Source organism: Streptopelia decaocto (genome assembly GCF_964273445.1).
Source record: "Streptopelia decaocto genome assembly, chromosome: 1".
NCBI classification, from domain to species: domain Eukaryota; kingdom Metazoa; phylum Chordata; class Aves; order Columbiformes; family Columbidae; genus Streptopelia; species Streptopelia decaocto.
Genome location: NC_138663.1, coordinates 196,719,753 through 196,735,875, shown reverse-complemented (window position 1 = coordinate 196,735,875; position 16,123 = coordinate 196,719,753). Strand labels below are relative to the sequence as shown.

General features: G+C 37.0%; 1 protein-coding gene across 1 annotated transcript in view; it reads left to right on the top strand.

The window, feature by feature from the left end:
• DYNC2H1 (dynein cytoplasmic 2 heavy chain 1) overlaps window positions 1-16,123 on the top strand; it is a 164,673-nt gene that overhangs the window by 103,464 nt on the left and 45,086 nt on the right. Inside the window, exons 81-82 of the mRNA XM_082043444.1 lie at window positions 1,734-1,945; window positions 3,540-3,644. Of these exons, the coding sequence (XP_081899570.1) occupies window positions 1,734-1,945; window positions 3,540-3,644 (317 nt within the window). The remainder of the gene's footprint in view (window positions 1-1,733; window positions 1,946-3,539; window positions 3,645-16,123) is intronic.

Sequence of the window (16,123 nt, the reverse complement as noted above, 5' to 3'; positions counted from 1 at the left end):
TGTCAGACAGCAGAGCCTGGACCCTCTTTCCAATACACAGCAGGTAAGAGGTTACCTTCTTTTAGGGCAAAAGAGAGTTTAGCTGCATGGATTCAAGCCACCTTGTGCCGTCTGACCTTGGGTTCAAGCAGGACCTGACCTGTTTAACGCTAGGAGAGATGTTGTATGCAGAGCTTCATCTTTCTACAACACTGAGATAAGGCTCATCACCAGTAAGCAAAGCTAGAAACACAGGGGGAATCATAATTCCATTTTTGGGTGGTTGGGTAAACCAATAATTTCTTTCTGCCAAGAACTATTCTGCTCAGCTTCTTGAGTTCAGAGGAATAAAAAGGAAATACAGAAATGCCTGAAAGATGAAGTCTTCTGTCTCCATTCCTTCCCAGTGTGATCTCCCCCATGTATTGAATGCATGAATTTAATATGAATTGAATAAGAATGAATTCTTCATATTGAAACTCACTGTTAGACAGAGCCAACTTCATTGTTCTGCTAAGTAGCGTAGTAAATTCTTAATATTGGTTAATATGAAAAGTTATTTTGAAATTATATAAAATGCCAAGACTTAAAAAAAGTTAGGAACTGATCTTTAGAGATAATTTATGATAATTGATTTAAATGAGATTTATGGATTATTAGTGTGTCTGGAATTGGACCTTAGTTATATAGACTTGAAAGAGGTTGAATCACTGTCACTGCTAATTATTAACTGTTACTGTGAAGAGAACTTTCCCTACTAAGGAATGATTGAAGTGTTTAGAAAAAACAGTTACCACCAATAAACCCCCTTAAAGGAATTGCTGGTTCCTTTTTTCAAAGGACTTTAAGGAATACCTTTCTGTACAAGCTTACACTTGCACATGAAAGCTGTAGAACAGAGGTGTCAAACTCATTGTCACCGGGGGCAACATCAGCCTCGCAGTTGCCTTCAAAGGGCCAAATGTAATTTTAGGACTGGATAAATGTTGGAATAGTTACATTTGGCCCTTTGAAGGCAACCGCGAGGCTGATGTGTCCTCTGGTGACAATGAGTTTGACACCCCTGCTATAGAGTATAAGTAGATCATTGTCCAATGTAGTTACTTTGGACAACTGTGGTGGAAGGGAGGGAACATAAGTTATCTTGAACTTGTGGGATACGACTAAGCCAGAGTAATCTAGTTGCAACATCAACCTGACCAGGAAGCTAATAGTAACATGCTTAGTTTTATGTGCTGTATTGTGTGATTATTAGTGTTTTACAAAGTACCTATCCTATACCTCTTTCTGTTTGAAAGATGACATTTCCAGTAATGTTATCTATTTGGAGTGCTGTCTGGTTTTGGTTCAATCAATCAGTTTATTTTATGAGACAAGATGGTACTGTGTTGCAAAATAATGTATAACATTTTGAACAGGGGAAATTCTGTTTATTTATGACAAAGGAGCACATAATTAAAATTTTAATAGTATAATTTCTGAAATGCGTATAGACAATTGGTTTATCTACAATAAAAAGCACCTCAAGACAAGTAATATTTCAAATAACTCATTTTAAAGCACAGTAAGTTTATAGATGAAAAATATTTACAAACTCAGGTATTTCTGCAGCTTTTATTATTTGGTAATATAGAAGGAAAACAATTAGAATTTTATTTTTTTTTTAATTTCACTGAAGAACTAGAAAGACATTAAGAAAGGCTTATAATGCAATGCTACCCATTAATACAAAACTAATATTTATTAATTTATAGGTTCCAAACATTTTCAGTGGGAATTTGTGCATGGCTTGTTTGAAAATGCAATTTATGGAGGCCGTGTAGATAATTACTTTGATATGAGGGTTCTTCGGTCCTACTTGGAGCAGCTTTTCAATTCACGAGTCATTGGCAGTTTAAATACTAGAGGCAAGAAGATGACTGGTTTCCCATACTCCCTCTCTTTACCAAATTCCTGCAGTATTTTGGTAGGTATACATCTTCTATCACCAATATAGAAACTAAAATAAGTTCTTTTCAAGAGTTATTCTTGGAAATAATTCCACAAAGAAAACCAGAGTTACAATCCAAAGGTTACCTCCATTTATTTACGACTCTTTTGTATGGAGCAATAACTCTTAAGTTTCAGAACTTTTCTGCTAGTCTGTTCGGTGACCTTCTTTTTCTATGATATCTGGTTGGACTGCGGTGCAGAGCAGCACAGCTACGAAGAATTGAGTAAAAGTCAATTTGTGACAAAGGAGGATATCATTACATTTTTATGTGACAGTATATTAACATAATAGCACTCTTGTACAGACTACTAAACATTCTTATAAGTTCTGGATGAAATATGAATCTAAATAGATCTCCTTATTTACAAGATATATCAATATTCTGACATAATCTGGTAACATGCTGTGGAGAGTATAGGACATTTTATTTGGAGATAAATATGGATTCTGATTCTTCGGTACTATTCCTTTAATGTAAACAAGAGGGAATTCAACAGAGCCTAAAGAATTGATCTCTCCCTTTCCTTTCACCTACTATTGTTGTTACTGTTATTAAGATTCATTTGCATTTTAATGTAGGACTCCATGCTAGACCTCTAATATGACTTGATGTAAATGAAATTATGCCAGTTAAAATAAATTGCTGTTGTTTGGCATTCTTCACCTGGATTCTCACTGTTTAGGTTTGGGAGTTGTTTATTTTTTAATTTTAAATATGACTGTTATTTTCTATATATGTGCCAAGTTAATAGAGAGGGAAGGAATAAACAAACCAGGGGGTCTCTCTTCTTGTAGATCATATAATGAAATAGATTAACCTTTCTTCTTGCCTGCACTGCATTTACTATCTCTCAATTTCTTATAGGTATCTGATTATTCATGTGAGAGTTTATACTTTTCTGTCTTAAATATTTTTCTGCAAGTAGTTTTGATTAGTAGAACACTAATAATAAAGCTAAATTTGATTACTTAAAAAAATGGAATAATATCTCTAACTAAATAATGTTCCCTCTGTGTTTGGTATAGAGATCTGGCACTGTTGTTATCTCTGAAGTGAGATGCTATTCTGCATCCCCAGTGATCATTCAAAACTTTTTACCTAAATGATTTCACTTTCTTTGAGTGATAATATCTTTATAGATTTCAGTAGAAGTGAGAGCTCTTCATTTTATAACTATGTATTATACTCTATTATTCTAATTGCAAATGCCAACATATTTTTCATTTTTTTTAATATATTGTCATTAATCTTTTAAGTTTTCAACAAAAGTATTGTAAGTACTTTGCAGAGACAGTTGTAGCATATTTTTATTTTCAGTTGGTAGCATCACAGTAATCAGAGTTGCTTTTTGCTCTTTTAGAGTAGAAACACTGTATAAAAAAAAGTTTTTATAAATAAAATTAAGAAATTTATAAGTAAGATTACCAAAATATGTCATGTGTTATATACTTATTTTAATCTTCATTTTATGCAGTTCGCTTAATGAAAATCTCTTCAGCATACACTGTTAATTTCATGAGCTGAAAAACTTCCATCAGTTATGTTTATTCTTTTCTTCTAATGCAGGATTATCGTCATATTATCGAAAGCCTTCCAGAAGATGACAAACCTGACTTTTTTGGCCTGCCTGCTAATATTGCTCGTTCAGCACAACGTATGATCAGTTCCCAGGTAAAGTTGGATTTTTCATTGTTTTCTGAATGTTTTCTGCATCCAGTATAAGCTGGAGAATGCAACCACCTGTTCATAAGTATGAATTTCCATGATAAAGTCACAGTAAATTGAGGGATTTTTAAAAATATGTTGACTTTTATCTGTAGAATATTTTAATATAATAATAGTTATCTTTAGTTACAAAGATATTAATTTAGGACTTAAATAAACAAAGAATTATTGAGAAAGTTTGTGATAACGTAATTCAGTTCATGCTGAAGAGTATCCACTTATGTAAGTAGTTTCACCAGTTGTATCTGTACTGTCAATAGGATAGTACTTAGAGCTGCTGTTCACTGCAAGTTAAGGTTTTAGGTTTGGTCACCGAATTCTAATACAATAGTTTGATAGACAGAATATGGGTAACATTTAGTGCTTTTTCTTAGTGAGAAATTCTGAATAATTCTCCCAATAGTCAGAATTCTATCTTTACTATTAGAAATGTGATATTTTGAAAAAAAAAATGTTGTTCTCACTGGAGAATAGCATACAACTACTGAGACATGTCATAATGAAATTCTCAACATAATGAAAAGAAAGTTTCAGGGGGTTTGTAGGTCTTGGTTTAAAAAATCACTAATTTTAAATACTTCCATTATTGCTTTGGCTGTAAGACATGGCAGATGGCTGTATCATAGTCAAGAGTTCTCAGCTGTCATTTAATTGCAGTCTAGTCCAGATTTGAATATATGTTTAATATGTGAAAATGCAGTGATCTCACTGCTGGAATAATAGGCAATGATCAAAGATTTTTTTACGTATTTGCTTTAGAGTTGTGTTGGGTGAGTGACCTGGGGCAGCTGTTCTTCCCACCCTTTGTGGAGACAGAAAATTCTGAGTGGCTCTCTTGTTCGCCTTATAACTTCTATTTTGTCAGTCTGAGAAGGGAAATGTTTGAGTGATTTGAACTCTGGATGTCTTCATCAGCAATACATTTTTTGGTTTGTTGGACAAAGCTTTTCACTGCTAATATTTTATCATTTCTCTTAGGTGTCAATTCAGTTGCCTAAAAATTGGTATCTTGTATCATCTGGAGATGCCCTAGTGTATTTAAGACATCTACTGGGAGCAGCCAAATATGACACAGGACATAAATGAATACATTATCTTGTTACACACACACACAGTATCACACAGTATGTTTGGGATTGGAAGGGACCTCAAAAGATCATCTAGTCCAATCCCCCTGCTGGAGCAGGAACGCCTAGGTGAGGGCGCACAGGAACATGTCCAGGTGGGTTTTGAATGTCTCCATGGAAGGAGACTCCACAGCCTCCCTGGGCAGTCTGTTCCAGTGTCTGTCACCCTCACTGAGAAGAAGTTTTTTCTCAAATTTAAGTGGAACCTCTTGTGTTCCAGCTTGTTGGGCCAACAGCTGGAAGTAAGGGGCAAAAATGGCACCAGAATCCAGTGTTAGGCAACTGATTCCCACTGCTTGTGTACCCTGATCCAGCAGAGCATGGACCTGGAAGTCCTGTGTCTTATCTGCCTGTCCAGAACAGTATCTTGGATAACAGAGTCTCAAATGACATTATGTGTAACAACTGAATTGAGCCGCTCATGCCTAGAGTCTAGGGAGGAGTTTGACTAAGAAGATGTTTTACCTCAGCTTGAGATGAAATTCGGTAATGCTCATAGGCAGATAAAAGTCCACCTTCAATTTTATTCAGGTTTGCTGGGTATTCAAAGCTTTTAGTGCAAATATGGAACAAGTTTAGGACTTTGAGGCAAAGCTTTAATTCTTTTTTTTTTATTTTTAGCTAAGTCTGAATAAGAGCACACTGTTGCTGCATAAGTACAGTTAAACAGGACAAATGTAACTAGCGTTTAGCATAATCTATTTTACAGGTAAATTAATTGCAACAGATAATATGAAAGTTGATTGAGTTAAGAATCTTATGTCAGTGCAATGAAGTGAACTGGTCTGTATATCAAAGCTTGCTTTAATTTTATCCATAGCCCTAGCATGCTGTCTTATATAAGGATAAGTTATGGAGGGGGAGAAAATAAATAAATTATGGAATCATGGAATACCAGGTTGTAAGGGATCTCACGGATTATCTGGTCCAACCTTTCTTGGCAAAATCAATTGGAAATTTCCTATAATTGGAATTCCCTATTATCTCAAGACTTTGAATTATGTTTCTTTAAAAAAAGTATCTAATTGTTTGTTCACACTCACCTAGAAAGGGCTCCATGCAGAAATGTATTATACGTATAAGACCTTTGATTTGTTAAAAAACATAAAGAAAGCCTTTGAGTCTTGCATTTGTTGAATATCGGATATAGTATTGGCAAATTTGCCTATCTGTTCACTTAAATCCATAGCTGTATTGTCAAATTATTTGTTTTCTTATTAGCACATTAAACTATAAAGCTGTATAAAGACAAATCAGTAGGATGAGGATGAACAGGGTAATCCACTGAGTGCAAGAACTCCTCTATTACAAAGCCAAAAAATGTGCCCAGACTCAATGTAGCTCTGTTTGGTTTTGTCTTAAAATCTTTTACATAAACATCAACTTTAATTGCTTTTGTTTCTGTCAGTTACACTGTAGATTGCTGATGATTTAATTTATTTCAGCTATACTTACATAATTTGTTATGAGCCACAGTTATTAGAAAATGCTGTTATTGGAAAATAAGTCCTTAATTAACCTCCACAAAATCAGAAGAGATTCAGAGTTCCTGTGTGAAGGGAAATAGGTAATGAATACATTTACATGCAAACCTTGTGCTCTGCTGAACTGGTCTGTCATAGCACTGATTATAATCTAAAACCTATGGATTATAATCATGAAAATATGAGGCTGCTGTAGTTACAGTTGTGTGAGATGCTTCTTTGTCATGTGAGAGATTTCTTCCTCCTTCCAGTAATAGTTTGTGGTACTTCTTTAAGTCTTAGGCTATTTAAGTAACAGAAATGGGAGATTTTTCTTAAATTGTGTTTCTACCTAACTACGAATCCTATTCCCATTCCATTTCTGACAGGTTGGCAGCTGTCTTAGATCCATAGATGATCCCGTGGTTCACAATTTGAAATGCAGTGATTGCCTCCTAACAGGAGCATTTCTCATAAATCCTTTACCAAGCTATAGCAGAGAAAAGCTGAATGTATAGGTAGTAAGAAATAAGTTGCTACCAGCTCAGTCACCACGTCACTAGCACCAGAACAGTCACTGATTCTGTGCTAAGTATGTGGTATATTCTCTCATAATTTATGTCTACTGTCCCATATAGTTTCTCATCCATTAGACATACATACTTTGAAGTTACTTGTTTAAACCAGCTGGTAGGAATTTCGACTTTAGCCATGTGTTTAGGCTCAGAGATTTAAAATAATCACGGAGATATACACTGGTTTTAAGTAAATTGTTACTAGCAAGTTATCAGTTAAAAATCTTATAAAATAATTATTAAAACAGGTAACACTATAGTCTATTCAATTAACCATGCAGTTAAACTAATGTAATTCTATTACAAGAAATCTGATACCATTTTATGACATCATTTCAATACACAGGATGGAATACTTAGATAATAGAAGTGTAGATTTTATATAGATTTTCTATTTATATATCTTTTTCATGTATAGGAATGATAGTTTCTCTTGCTGCAGCAACACTTAACTGTAGCAGAAATTTGCTGCAGCACAGTGCAGCATTTTGCAGTTATGCAGAAATCTCTTCTGTAACCTCCTGCATTGTTGATGTTTGGGTAAACCTGAAACAGCGCTAAAAAGAACTGGACTCTTTTTGGTAACCTTGCAAATATTGATTATATCAAAAACTGTTCCTTTTTTTCAGCAGACAATACCTGTATTATTTTAATATTGGTAATTACTAATTGAATTGTTAGAAATTATGTCTCATGATGTTCAGGTGTAATTCAGAGAGGATTAAAACTGCATGCATGCTGGTAAAATCCATTTTGTTTTTAAGAAAATATTTGACTTAAATAGTAAATAGATGTGATCTTTTTGGCAAAATGGCTTACATTTTTTTTTTTTTCTGTATTTTATCTTTAGCTGCTTTATGTAGGTAGGTATGTAGGTAAATGTTGTAGGTATGTAGGTAAATTTTTAGAGGCTGGATTTCTGGAGTACATTGCAGCCCTTCAGTTCTGTGTTACATACTGTTACAACAAGCCCTTGACACAACATCCCTTAGGTTGAATATGGTCGTGAATAATGTCGCATCTCTTGCTATGTTCCCTCTGCAGAACGGTGCAGTTATGATAGAAAGAGCTGAGCTGGCAGTGCAGCTGCAGGAGGCAGCACAGCTCATCCTAGCCGTTTCACACCAGGTAGAGATTTTCTGTACGGCTGCAACTCCTTTCCTCACACTCAGCAAAAGTCCTCACCACTAGGTTACAGTCATACTCCTTTCTTCTGATAAACACTGTATTTTTGCCCGCATATTGGCCTGTGTTCGAGTGGTTTAATCTCACAGTTTAATCTATAACCAATTATTAGAGCTGTCAGAATATGTGGAGGTTTGCTTTAGGGTTCCTATGGATGAGAAAGGTCTGTAATTTAGATCTGTCTCCAGTCACCTTGCAAGGTGGGCTTTTTGCTCCAGTGTACTTGCCTCTTATTCTAGGGACCATATTTCTGTTATTTTATGAATTCCTATGAATCAATTTAATCTTTTATGATAATTTTTAATAGAACCATACATAAAGCATCTTAGTCAAAATAACATTTATCATATGTGAGAAACAGAATTTTTATGAACTGAAACAGAGAGGCCTGCATGTGTATTTTTACACCTTGGAAAAGCACTAAGAACTATCTTGTTCTGTGCAGGATTTAGCATGCCTGCAACTCATATGACTTATTGCCAGTAACCACCCTAGGAAGATGAAATGAAAATGCAGAGCCATTGTTTTGTTTCCCTTCTTTCTTTGCACAACAGACTTGGTCATTACAGGCACTCCTTAGAGAGTGTAGCATCTAAAGCCTTCTCTTAGTATTGTATGATGCCATCAAATCTTGTTGAATGGCCATACCTGCATGTGACTACAGCCAGTAACTAGTTGCTATGTATGATAAGTTGACCTATTAATCTAAACATTCTCCAATAATATAGTAAAGCATATTGTAAAAAAAGCCATTCAGTAACTGACAGGTTATCCAACACTCATCAGAATGATTGTCTATAATCAATATGACTACCATTTAGTTTACTTAATGCTAATTTCTGCATGGAACATTGTGTATAACACTTTTAATATCTTGCATTGAGAGTTCAGCATTCTTTTACACTTAGAGATTCATAATGCTTCACAGAGACTGTCATGTGAGACAGCTAAGTCTCAGTAAGGTTGAAGAATAGGTTATTTTCAACATTTTCATGTCTCTGTATACTAGTACAACATCTTGATTCTTCTGTGTCCATCATCCCAGGAATGGCAAGTGGAAGGCAAGCCTGTAATCCTGCAGCTCTCTGTTTAGGACCTCCCGGGGGTGATTGTGTGTGCCTAATTGAAAGTTACTTTTTAAAATTCATGGAGGGCTGTCTCATGTGAGTGAGACCCCACGCTGGAGCAGGGGAAGAGTGTGAGGAGGAAGGAGCAGCAGAGACAACATGTGATGAACTGACCACAACCCCCATTCCCCATCCCTCCTCACCACTTGCGGGGAGGAGCTAGAGAAGTCAGGAGTGAAGCTGAGCCTGGGAAGAAGGGAGGGGAGAGGGGAAAGTGTTTTTAAGATTTGGTTTTATTTCTCATTGTCCTACTCTAATTTGATTAGTAATAAATTAAATTAAATTTTCCAAGTTCATTCTGTTTTGCCCATGACAGTAATTGCTGAGTGATCTCTCCCTCTGCTTATCTCGACCCACAAGCCTTTTCTCCTATTATCTCTCCCCTGTCCTGCTGAAAATGGGAGTGATGGAGCAGCTTTGGGGGGCACTGGGTGGCCAGCCAAGGTCAGCCCACCACATCTTCAAAGTGCCTAAGGGCATCACAAGTATAAAATAATCCTTTGAGCTTTAGATTGTTGAAGCCTCCACAGACTGTAGCTTCTTACCAATTTTTAAATCAAATACTATAAAATGATTTAATTGTAGATTTTATATACCAGCTAATAATCTTGACCTGTTAATGCTTATAACTTTAAATAAGTGGGTTCCAATTCACTTCAACTGAAGTTGCTGGGAATATTTCTCTTCCTATATTTTGCCCTTTGTAAGTTTATTTGCTTTTCAACCTGGCTGGTGATACTCTGCCCTTCTGATGGTTCAGATTTTGCAGGAAAATGTCATGCTTAGAAAATCTGTTTCAGACAAATTTTATATTCTCAAATATAAGCCAAATCTGAAAAGTATTTTGTGGTAGGGTAGAGGATATAAAGTAATTTAGTTTTCCCAGATACATTTCACTCAAACCCAGCTGCATTTTTCTCTTTGCCTGTTTTGTCTCAGGGTGATGGGAATCGCTCTCACTTCTCCTTGTTAGCAACTCCATTATTTTTATTATCTGAAAGTAATTAGGGAAGGATGGTTCTTTGAGATACTCCTTTTTCTTTTAATCCTAGATATTTATCTCAGCTCTTTTGGTAATAATTGATTCTGCTTTTCTGTCCCATCTAACTAATCTCAAACTGTCTTTATGGAATCCATCTGGTATTCATGAAGGCACCATAAAGAGTTGAACAATTCTTCTAACTTTAATGTGCTTCTCTGTATTGTTAACAAGAGAACTGACTTGCTGTTTGACATATTTAAAGGAATGCCTTTCCCATCATGTTATACTCTAGGTAATTTCTTCCAACCTTCTGCCCCTCCATTTCCTTTTGAATTTCCGTCATCAGTGCCTGCCAAACTGAGTTCAAAGCTCTGCTTGCTAGCAGCAAGCCTGCTGGCAGATACTCTTGTTACACTTTGTCATATGGATTCTGTCTGCCTCTGGCTGTCAATTTCTCTCAAACAAGGTGTCACAGCTATAAGAGTTGAAGTCAAGTCTGCAACACATCCCAGCTCTTCAACCAAGTATTCTGACCTGGTTGCATTGTCACATATGGTGCAGAATATCCCTCCAGTCAGTTGGGGTCAGCTGTCCCGGCTGTGTCTCCTCCCAACCTTTTGTGCACTCCCCACCTTCTTGCTGGCAGGCTGGTATGAGAAGCTGAAAAGTCCTTGACAGCTCAGCAACAAGAAAAACATCAGCGTGTTATCATCATTCTTATACTAAATCCAAAACACAGCACTATACCAGCTACTAGGAAGAAAATTAGCTTTAACCCAGCTGAAACCAGGATACCATCTGTCCTATTTTTTGACATCATGATTCAAGTCCATACTTCCTCAGCTTCCAAAATAGGAATGTGTTCAAAGATGATGTCAAAAGCCTTATTAGGAGTGTCCCTGCTCTTCCCTCATTTATGTAGTCATTTTATCACAGACGGCAATCAGGTTGGTCAAGCATTCTTTGCTCTTGGTAAAGCTATTTTGCCTGTTTATGTTTGCCTTTTTTTCCCCTCTAGTGTTTGGAAGTGGATTCCATGTTGATGTGTTCCATGATCTCTCCAGGGACAGAGATTAGGTGGAATAGTCTGTCATTCCATTAATTTTCAATTCAATTTCTTAAGGCAGTCATAATGTTACCCTTAACCTCAGTAAGTATTTCCCCTGATTGCCTTGATTTTTCATATGCAGTACAGAGCAATCTAGCCATCATATTGACCAGCAGCCATGAGTGAACCTTATTTGGATTTCATTGATTTGAGTAGAATCGTAGGATCATTTAGGTTGGAAAAAACCCTGTAGGATGGAGTCCAACTGTACACCTGACACTACCAAGTCCACCACTAAACCACATCCTTAAAAAACACATCTATGTGTCTTTTAAATACTTCCAGGGATGGTGACTCCACCACTTCCCTGGGCAGCCTGTTCTAGTGCCTGACAACCCTTCTGGTGAAGACATTTTTCCTAATATCCAATCTAAACCCCTCCTGGTGCAACTTGAGGCCATTTCTTTTCGTCCTGTCATTTGTTACTTGGGAGAAGAGACCAACACCCTCCATGCTACAACCTCCTTTCAGGTAGTTGTGAACAGTGATAAGGTCTCCCCTCAGCCTCCTTTTCTCCAGGCTGAACAGCCCCAGTTCCCTCAGCTGCTCCTCATCAGACTTGTGCTCCAGACCCCTCACCAGCTTTGTTGCTCTTCTCTGAACTCTCCCCAGCACCTCAATGTCCTTCCTGTAGTGAGAGGCCCAAAACGGAACACAGGATTTGAGGTGCAGCCTCACCAGCGCAGAGTACAGGGGGATGATCACTTCAAGTATGTTCATGTTCTCTAAGTAGACTGTTTCTCTTCCATTATTAGCTTCTCTTTTCCTTCCTGAACCATGCACAGAGACCATTGAATACTTCAGGCATTTATGTACCATCTTTTACTTATGTTGTCTCATACTTGTCAAATGCCCCATGTTTTCTTTGAACTTTTGCATTTGTTGAAATCTGTCTCACCTTTAGTGTTCCTTGCTAGTCTTGTCTCCAGCTGGGCTTTCACTTCTCTAATTTCATCCTGAAGTAGTTGTCCTTCCTTCCTTCCTTCCTTCCTTCCTTCCTTCCTTCCTTCCTTCCTTCCTTCCTTCCTGCCTGCCTGCCTGCCTGCCTGCCTGCCTGCCTCCCTCCCTCCCTCCCTCCCTCCACTTTATTCTTCCTTCCCTCCCTTCCTTCCCTTATTAAATGTTATTTTTTTTGGTCTTCTAATCCATTGAGACACTCCCTGCTTACCCAAGCAGTCATTGTGCTGAAAATACTGGTCTTATTGCACAAAAAGGTGATTTGCTCTGAAGCTCACTTAAAAATGTTCCTTTATGTCCCTTTTTAGTCAGCTGAAAATAATGCGCTGCCTGCTGTACTGTCTCAAATTTTCCCTCTCCCTTATGCCCACTTCTCATAGGATTCTGCAAACAGTTCCCTGAATAACCCAGTGTCTGCCTTCCTGAAGTCCAAAATATTAACTCTGCAGTTTACCTCATTCCTGTCCTCAACGTATGTAAAAATATAAATAATAATTCCTGCCTGCATTCGCAATGTTGACTGTTTACCAGCACTTCAGAAATTTCTTTTAGTAATGTCATCATTAATAATACAGCTTTTTCACATACATTTTTGAATATAAAGTTATGCAGTTACAAATAATGGTATTAAAAGGTCTTCTGTGACTGAAAGGTTACTCTTATAATAATTCAAGTTAAAATTTTATAAGCTAGCAAGTCTCTCATGAAATTTATTCAAGCTTTTAAGACACAATTCCCATGAAAAATTTGTTGATGCATTTCTTTGACGTATTTTAAAGCTCGCGTGTTTTATTTCTCATACTCAATAAAATCTCATCTTGCAGATCACTGCTCTATAAATCAATTCAGATGTCTAGAGGACTAGAATGCACATTGTTACAGGCAGTATTTAGAAGTGTGTGGAAATGACCCATGTCTGTATTTCATACTAATTTTCTTGTATTCAAACCATGAAATTTCATACTTGTCATGAATGGCAGCTGAATAGTTTGAAACCTTATCAGAGACTTAACATATAGAAATAGTATTCACACATTATGTCTGGATGACTCAAAAATATTGTTATATCTGAACAGTCAGGTTTACAAAACCAGGCAAAAAGTATGTTGCCTAACTATGTACTCCATATGAATTATACTAGCACAGAAGACTCACACTGAATGTGCTCTTTTTATAGATGTAATTGCTTAAAGAGAAACAAAGTCTTTAATGAAATCCATTAGAAGTCAAAAGGAATTGCTCATCACACCTTAGGGTAGCTGCTAAATATAGTACTCATTTAAAATAATTACTTTTGCTGTTCTGTCTGTGCTTGAAGCTTAGAAATTTTGTAGAAAAACCCAATTATATTTTTTTTTATAACCATTTTTTAAAAATTTTGTGATGAATACTTGCTGAGTTAAAATGAATAGTAAACTAATAATGGAAAACAGAGTAGGGCAATCTAGTAAGGCAAGCAAGGTATGCACCAGGGTCAGGAAAAAAGAAGTGAATCTTGCCTCATTGAATATAATTGCAATGATTTCATTGACTTCAGTAATAGCATTTTATCCTTGGGTTCTTTTTTTCAGCTTCATTGCTGACCTGCTTGTCTTTTCAGCAAGTAGTCAGATCTTTGATTTTAGTACAGTTCCAATGCTGGTTTTTACCTTGTTAACGACAGCAGCAGAGACACCATGTGTAAGGGAGGGTGGAACTCTTGGATTGCTGGATCATGCTTGAGATAACACACCAGGCCTGCACTGCTGTTATTACCCAAGTCAGCTAAAGTGAAGTTAATCCGAGTATGTCCACCCAATATTACAGTCTACATCTAACTGCACTGGTTCTACTGTGCATAAAATGTGGTGTGTGGTTATTTTTCAAGATTCAATTGTAGTATAATGATAGCTGTAGCTTCTTGTGTGTTCATCAACAGACAGAATTTTTGGTTTCAAAGTCTAGCTCCTTAATGGGACTCTGAGCACTGGTTCCTAATTTTTTATCTACTGCTCCCCCGTAATTCCGAACATGCCACATAGAGCAATATGAGTATAATTGTTGAAAGGCATGCAATTGAAATTATTCTTGAACTTGTTATGTTGTTGCTGTAGATGTCAGGAAGAACATAAATCTATTTTCTTAAAATAATTTAGCGTTTTTATAACCCTTGTATCAGCTGTGCAGAGCATGTAATTGCTGACATTTACGAAATACATCCCACATCACAAATGCATGACTAATAGGCTCTAGCAGAAATCGATGAGTAATGCCAAACCGCATATATTATTACCCTGCAATTGAGCAATTTGAGTACTTATGAGTTTTTAAAATATGGGGAGGACTGTGTGTATACCTACGGTGTCGTACAAAAGAAATATGCCCTGCCACATAGTAGAGTGGGAGCCACAGTACTGTGCTCTGCTGCAAAGCACAGCCCTTACCACTGCAGAGAACTGGTGCAGGACTTCAAGTGCCCTTATTAACTGCCATAGGATTGGTGCTATCCATATGAGAACATATTGGTACTCTACATGTTTTCTGTTTCTAGCCTACAATTTTTCAGTTTTCTTAAGTTTTATCAGGGTGTGTAATTAGCAAAGGTCAACAACCTCTTCTAGCCTTCCTTTTGGCATCGTGTTCTCCATGTGGTATATGTCCTGGAGACCTTCTGCAAAGTAAAGCCCTTAGTTGTTCTTTGTGAGAATGTGTGACATGAACACTGGCTGGGTCAGCTGTGGGCTTGTGCTGTCCATCGGCAGCATCCTGCTGATTTTCTTTCCTCCTCGGCTGAACCCCTGCTCTACAGAGGATCATCTGGCATCAAAGGTGTATGATCCTCTTCTGTATAAAAGAAGATACAGGTGGTGGCAATATCTTCCCTCATTTGCTTTGTATATTGGTTATGAAGGCATGTATCTCTGTAACGAGTCCAGTCCTACTCATCGAGTGAATGAGCAGCTTTGAGGTGACCTGGAGGGAACAACAAAAGAGCGAGCATAGACCTGCACTGTTTCTCACTCACCCACATGCAGTGTGAATTATTTGGTTGGGAATGCCATTGAAATACCCTCATCCTAACAGCCTCCATGGACCCTGGTCTTGCAAAGAGGGTAAGGGACGTGGGGAGACTGACAGTCAGAGAGGTTCCATTGGCAGCTTGGCCTTAGTCAGCTTTCACAGCAACATGAACTACTGCAGCCAAACTACAGGGAACAGCATGGAAACATGTAGTTCTGTCAGAAGGCACATCAGACTGAGACCTGTCCCCTCTTGCGACACGATGAAGACATAGTTGCATTGTGCTGAGTTACTCCTTCCCCAATATTTACCAAAGTGACTATGTTATAACTTCATATTTTAGTTTGAGCTGTAAAGTCTTATAAAACCAGAAATATCTCTGTGAACAACTGTGTAAAGGGATATATCATCCGTTTAGAGAAATGCAGCATAGAAGTGGCTTCTGTGCTAAGACTGCATCCTTTTAAAACTGGCAGATGGCAGTAGAGTATCTCCTTTGACATAGTCTGTAGATTTACTGAGAGGAGTTTGTTAGCTTTTTCTACAAAAACAAAAATCCTTTTATCTGTTACATCATCTTGAAAATACAGCAGTTATCTGACTAGCAAATCTTTTCTATTTTGTATTCCTAGAACAGTTATCATATTTAGCTCAGAAATTATTTATCCTATATTATTTTTTTAATTCATTGACAGAATTTCACAACATAATTTTTGGCTTTATTGCAGTCCTGTTTTTCAAATTATAATGCTATGTGTAAAATTTGACTTTGTCGTATAATTTGTAGGATAGATTGCTTATGAAATAAATACAAGACTTAGATATAAGCCTGTGTTTGTTATATATTGTATTTGTGAAGTAGCAGTTTCTGCGGTAGCTGTAAGTTATTGAAGGCAAGACT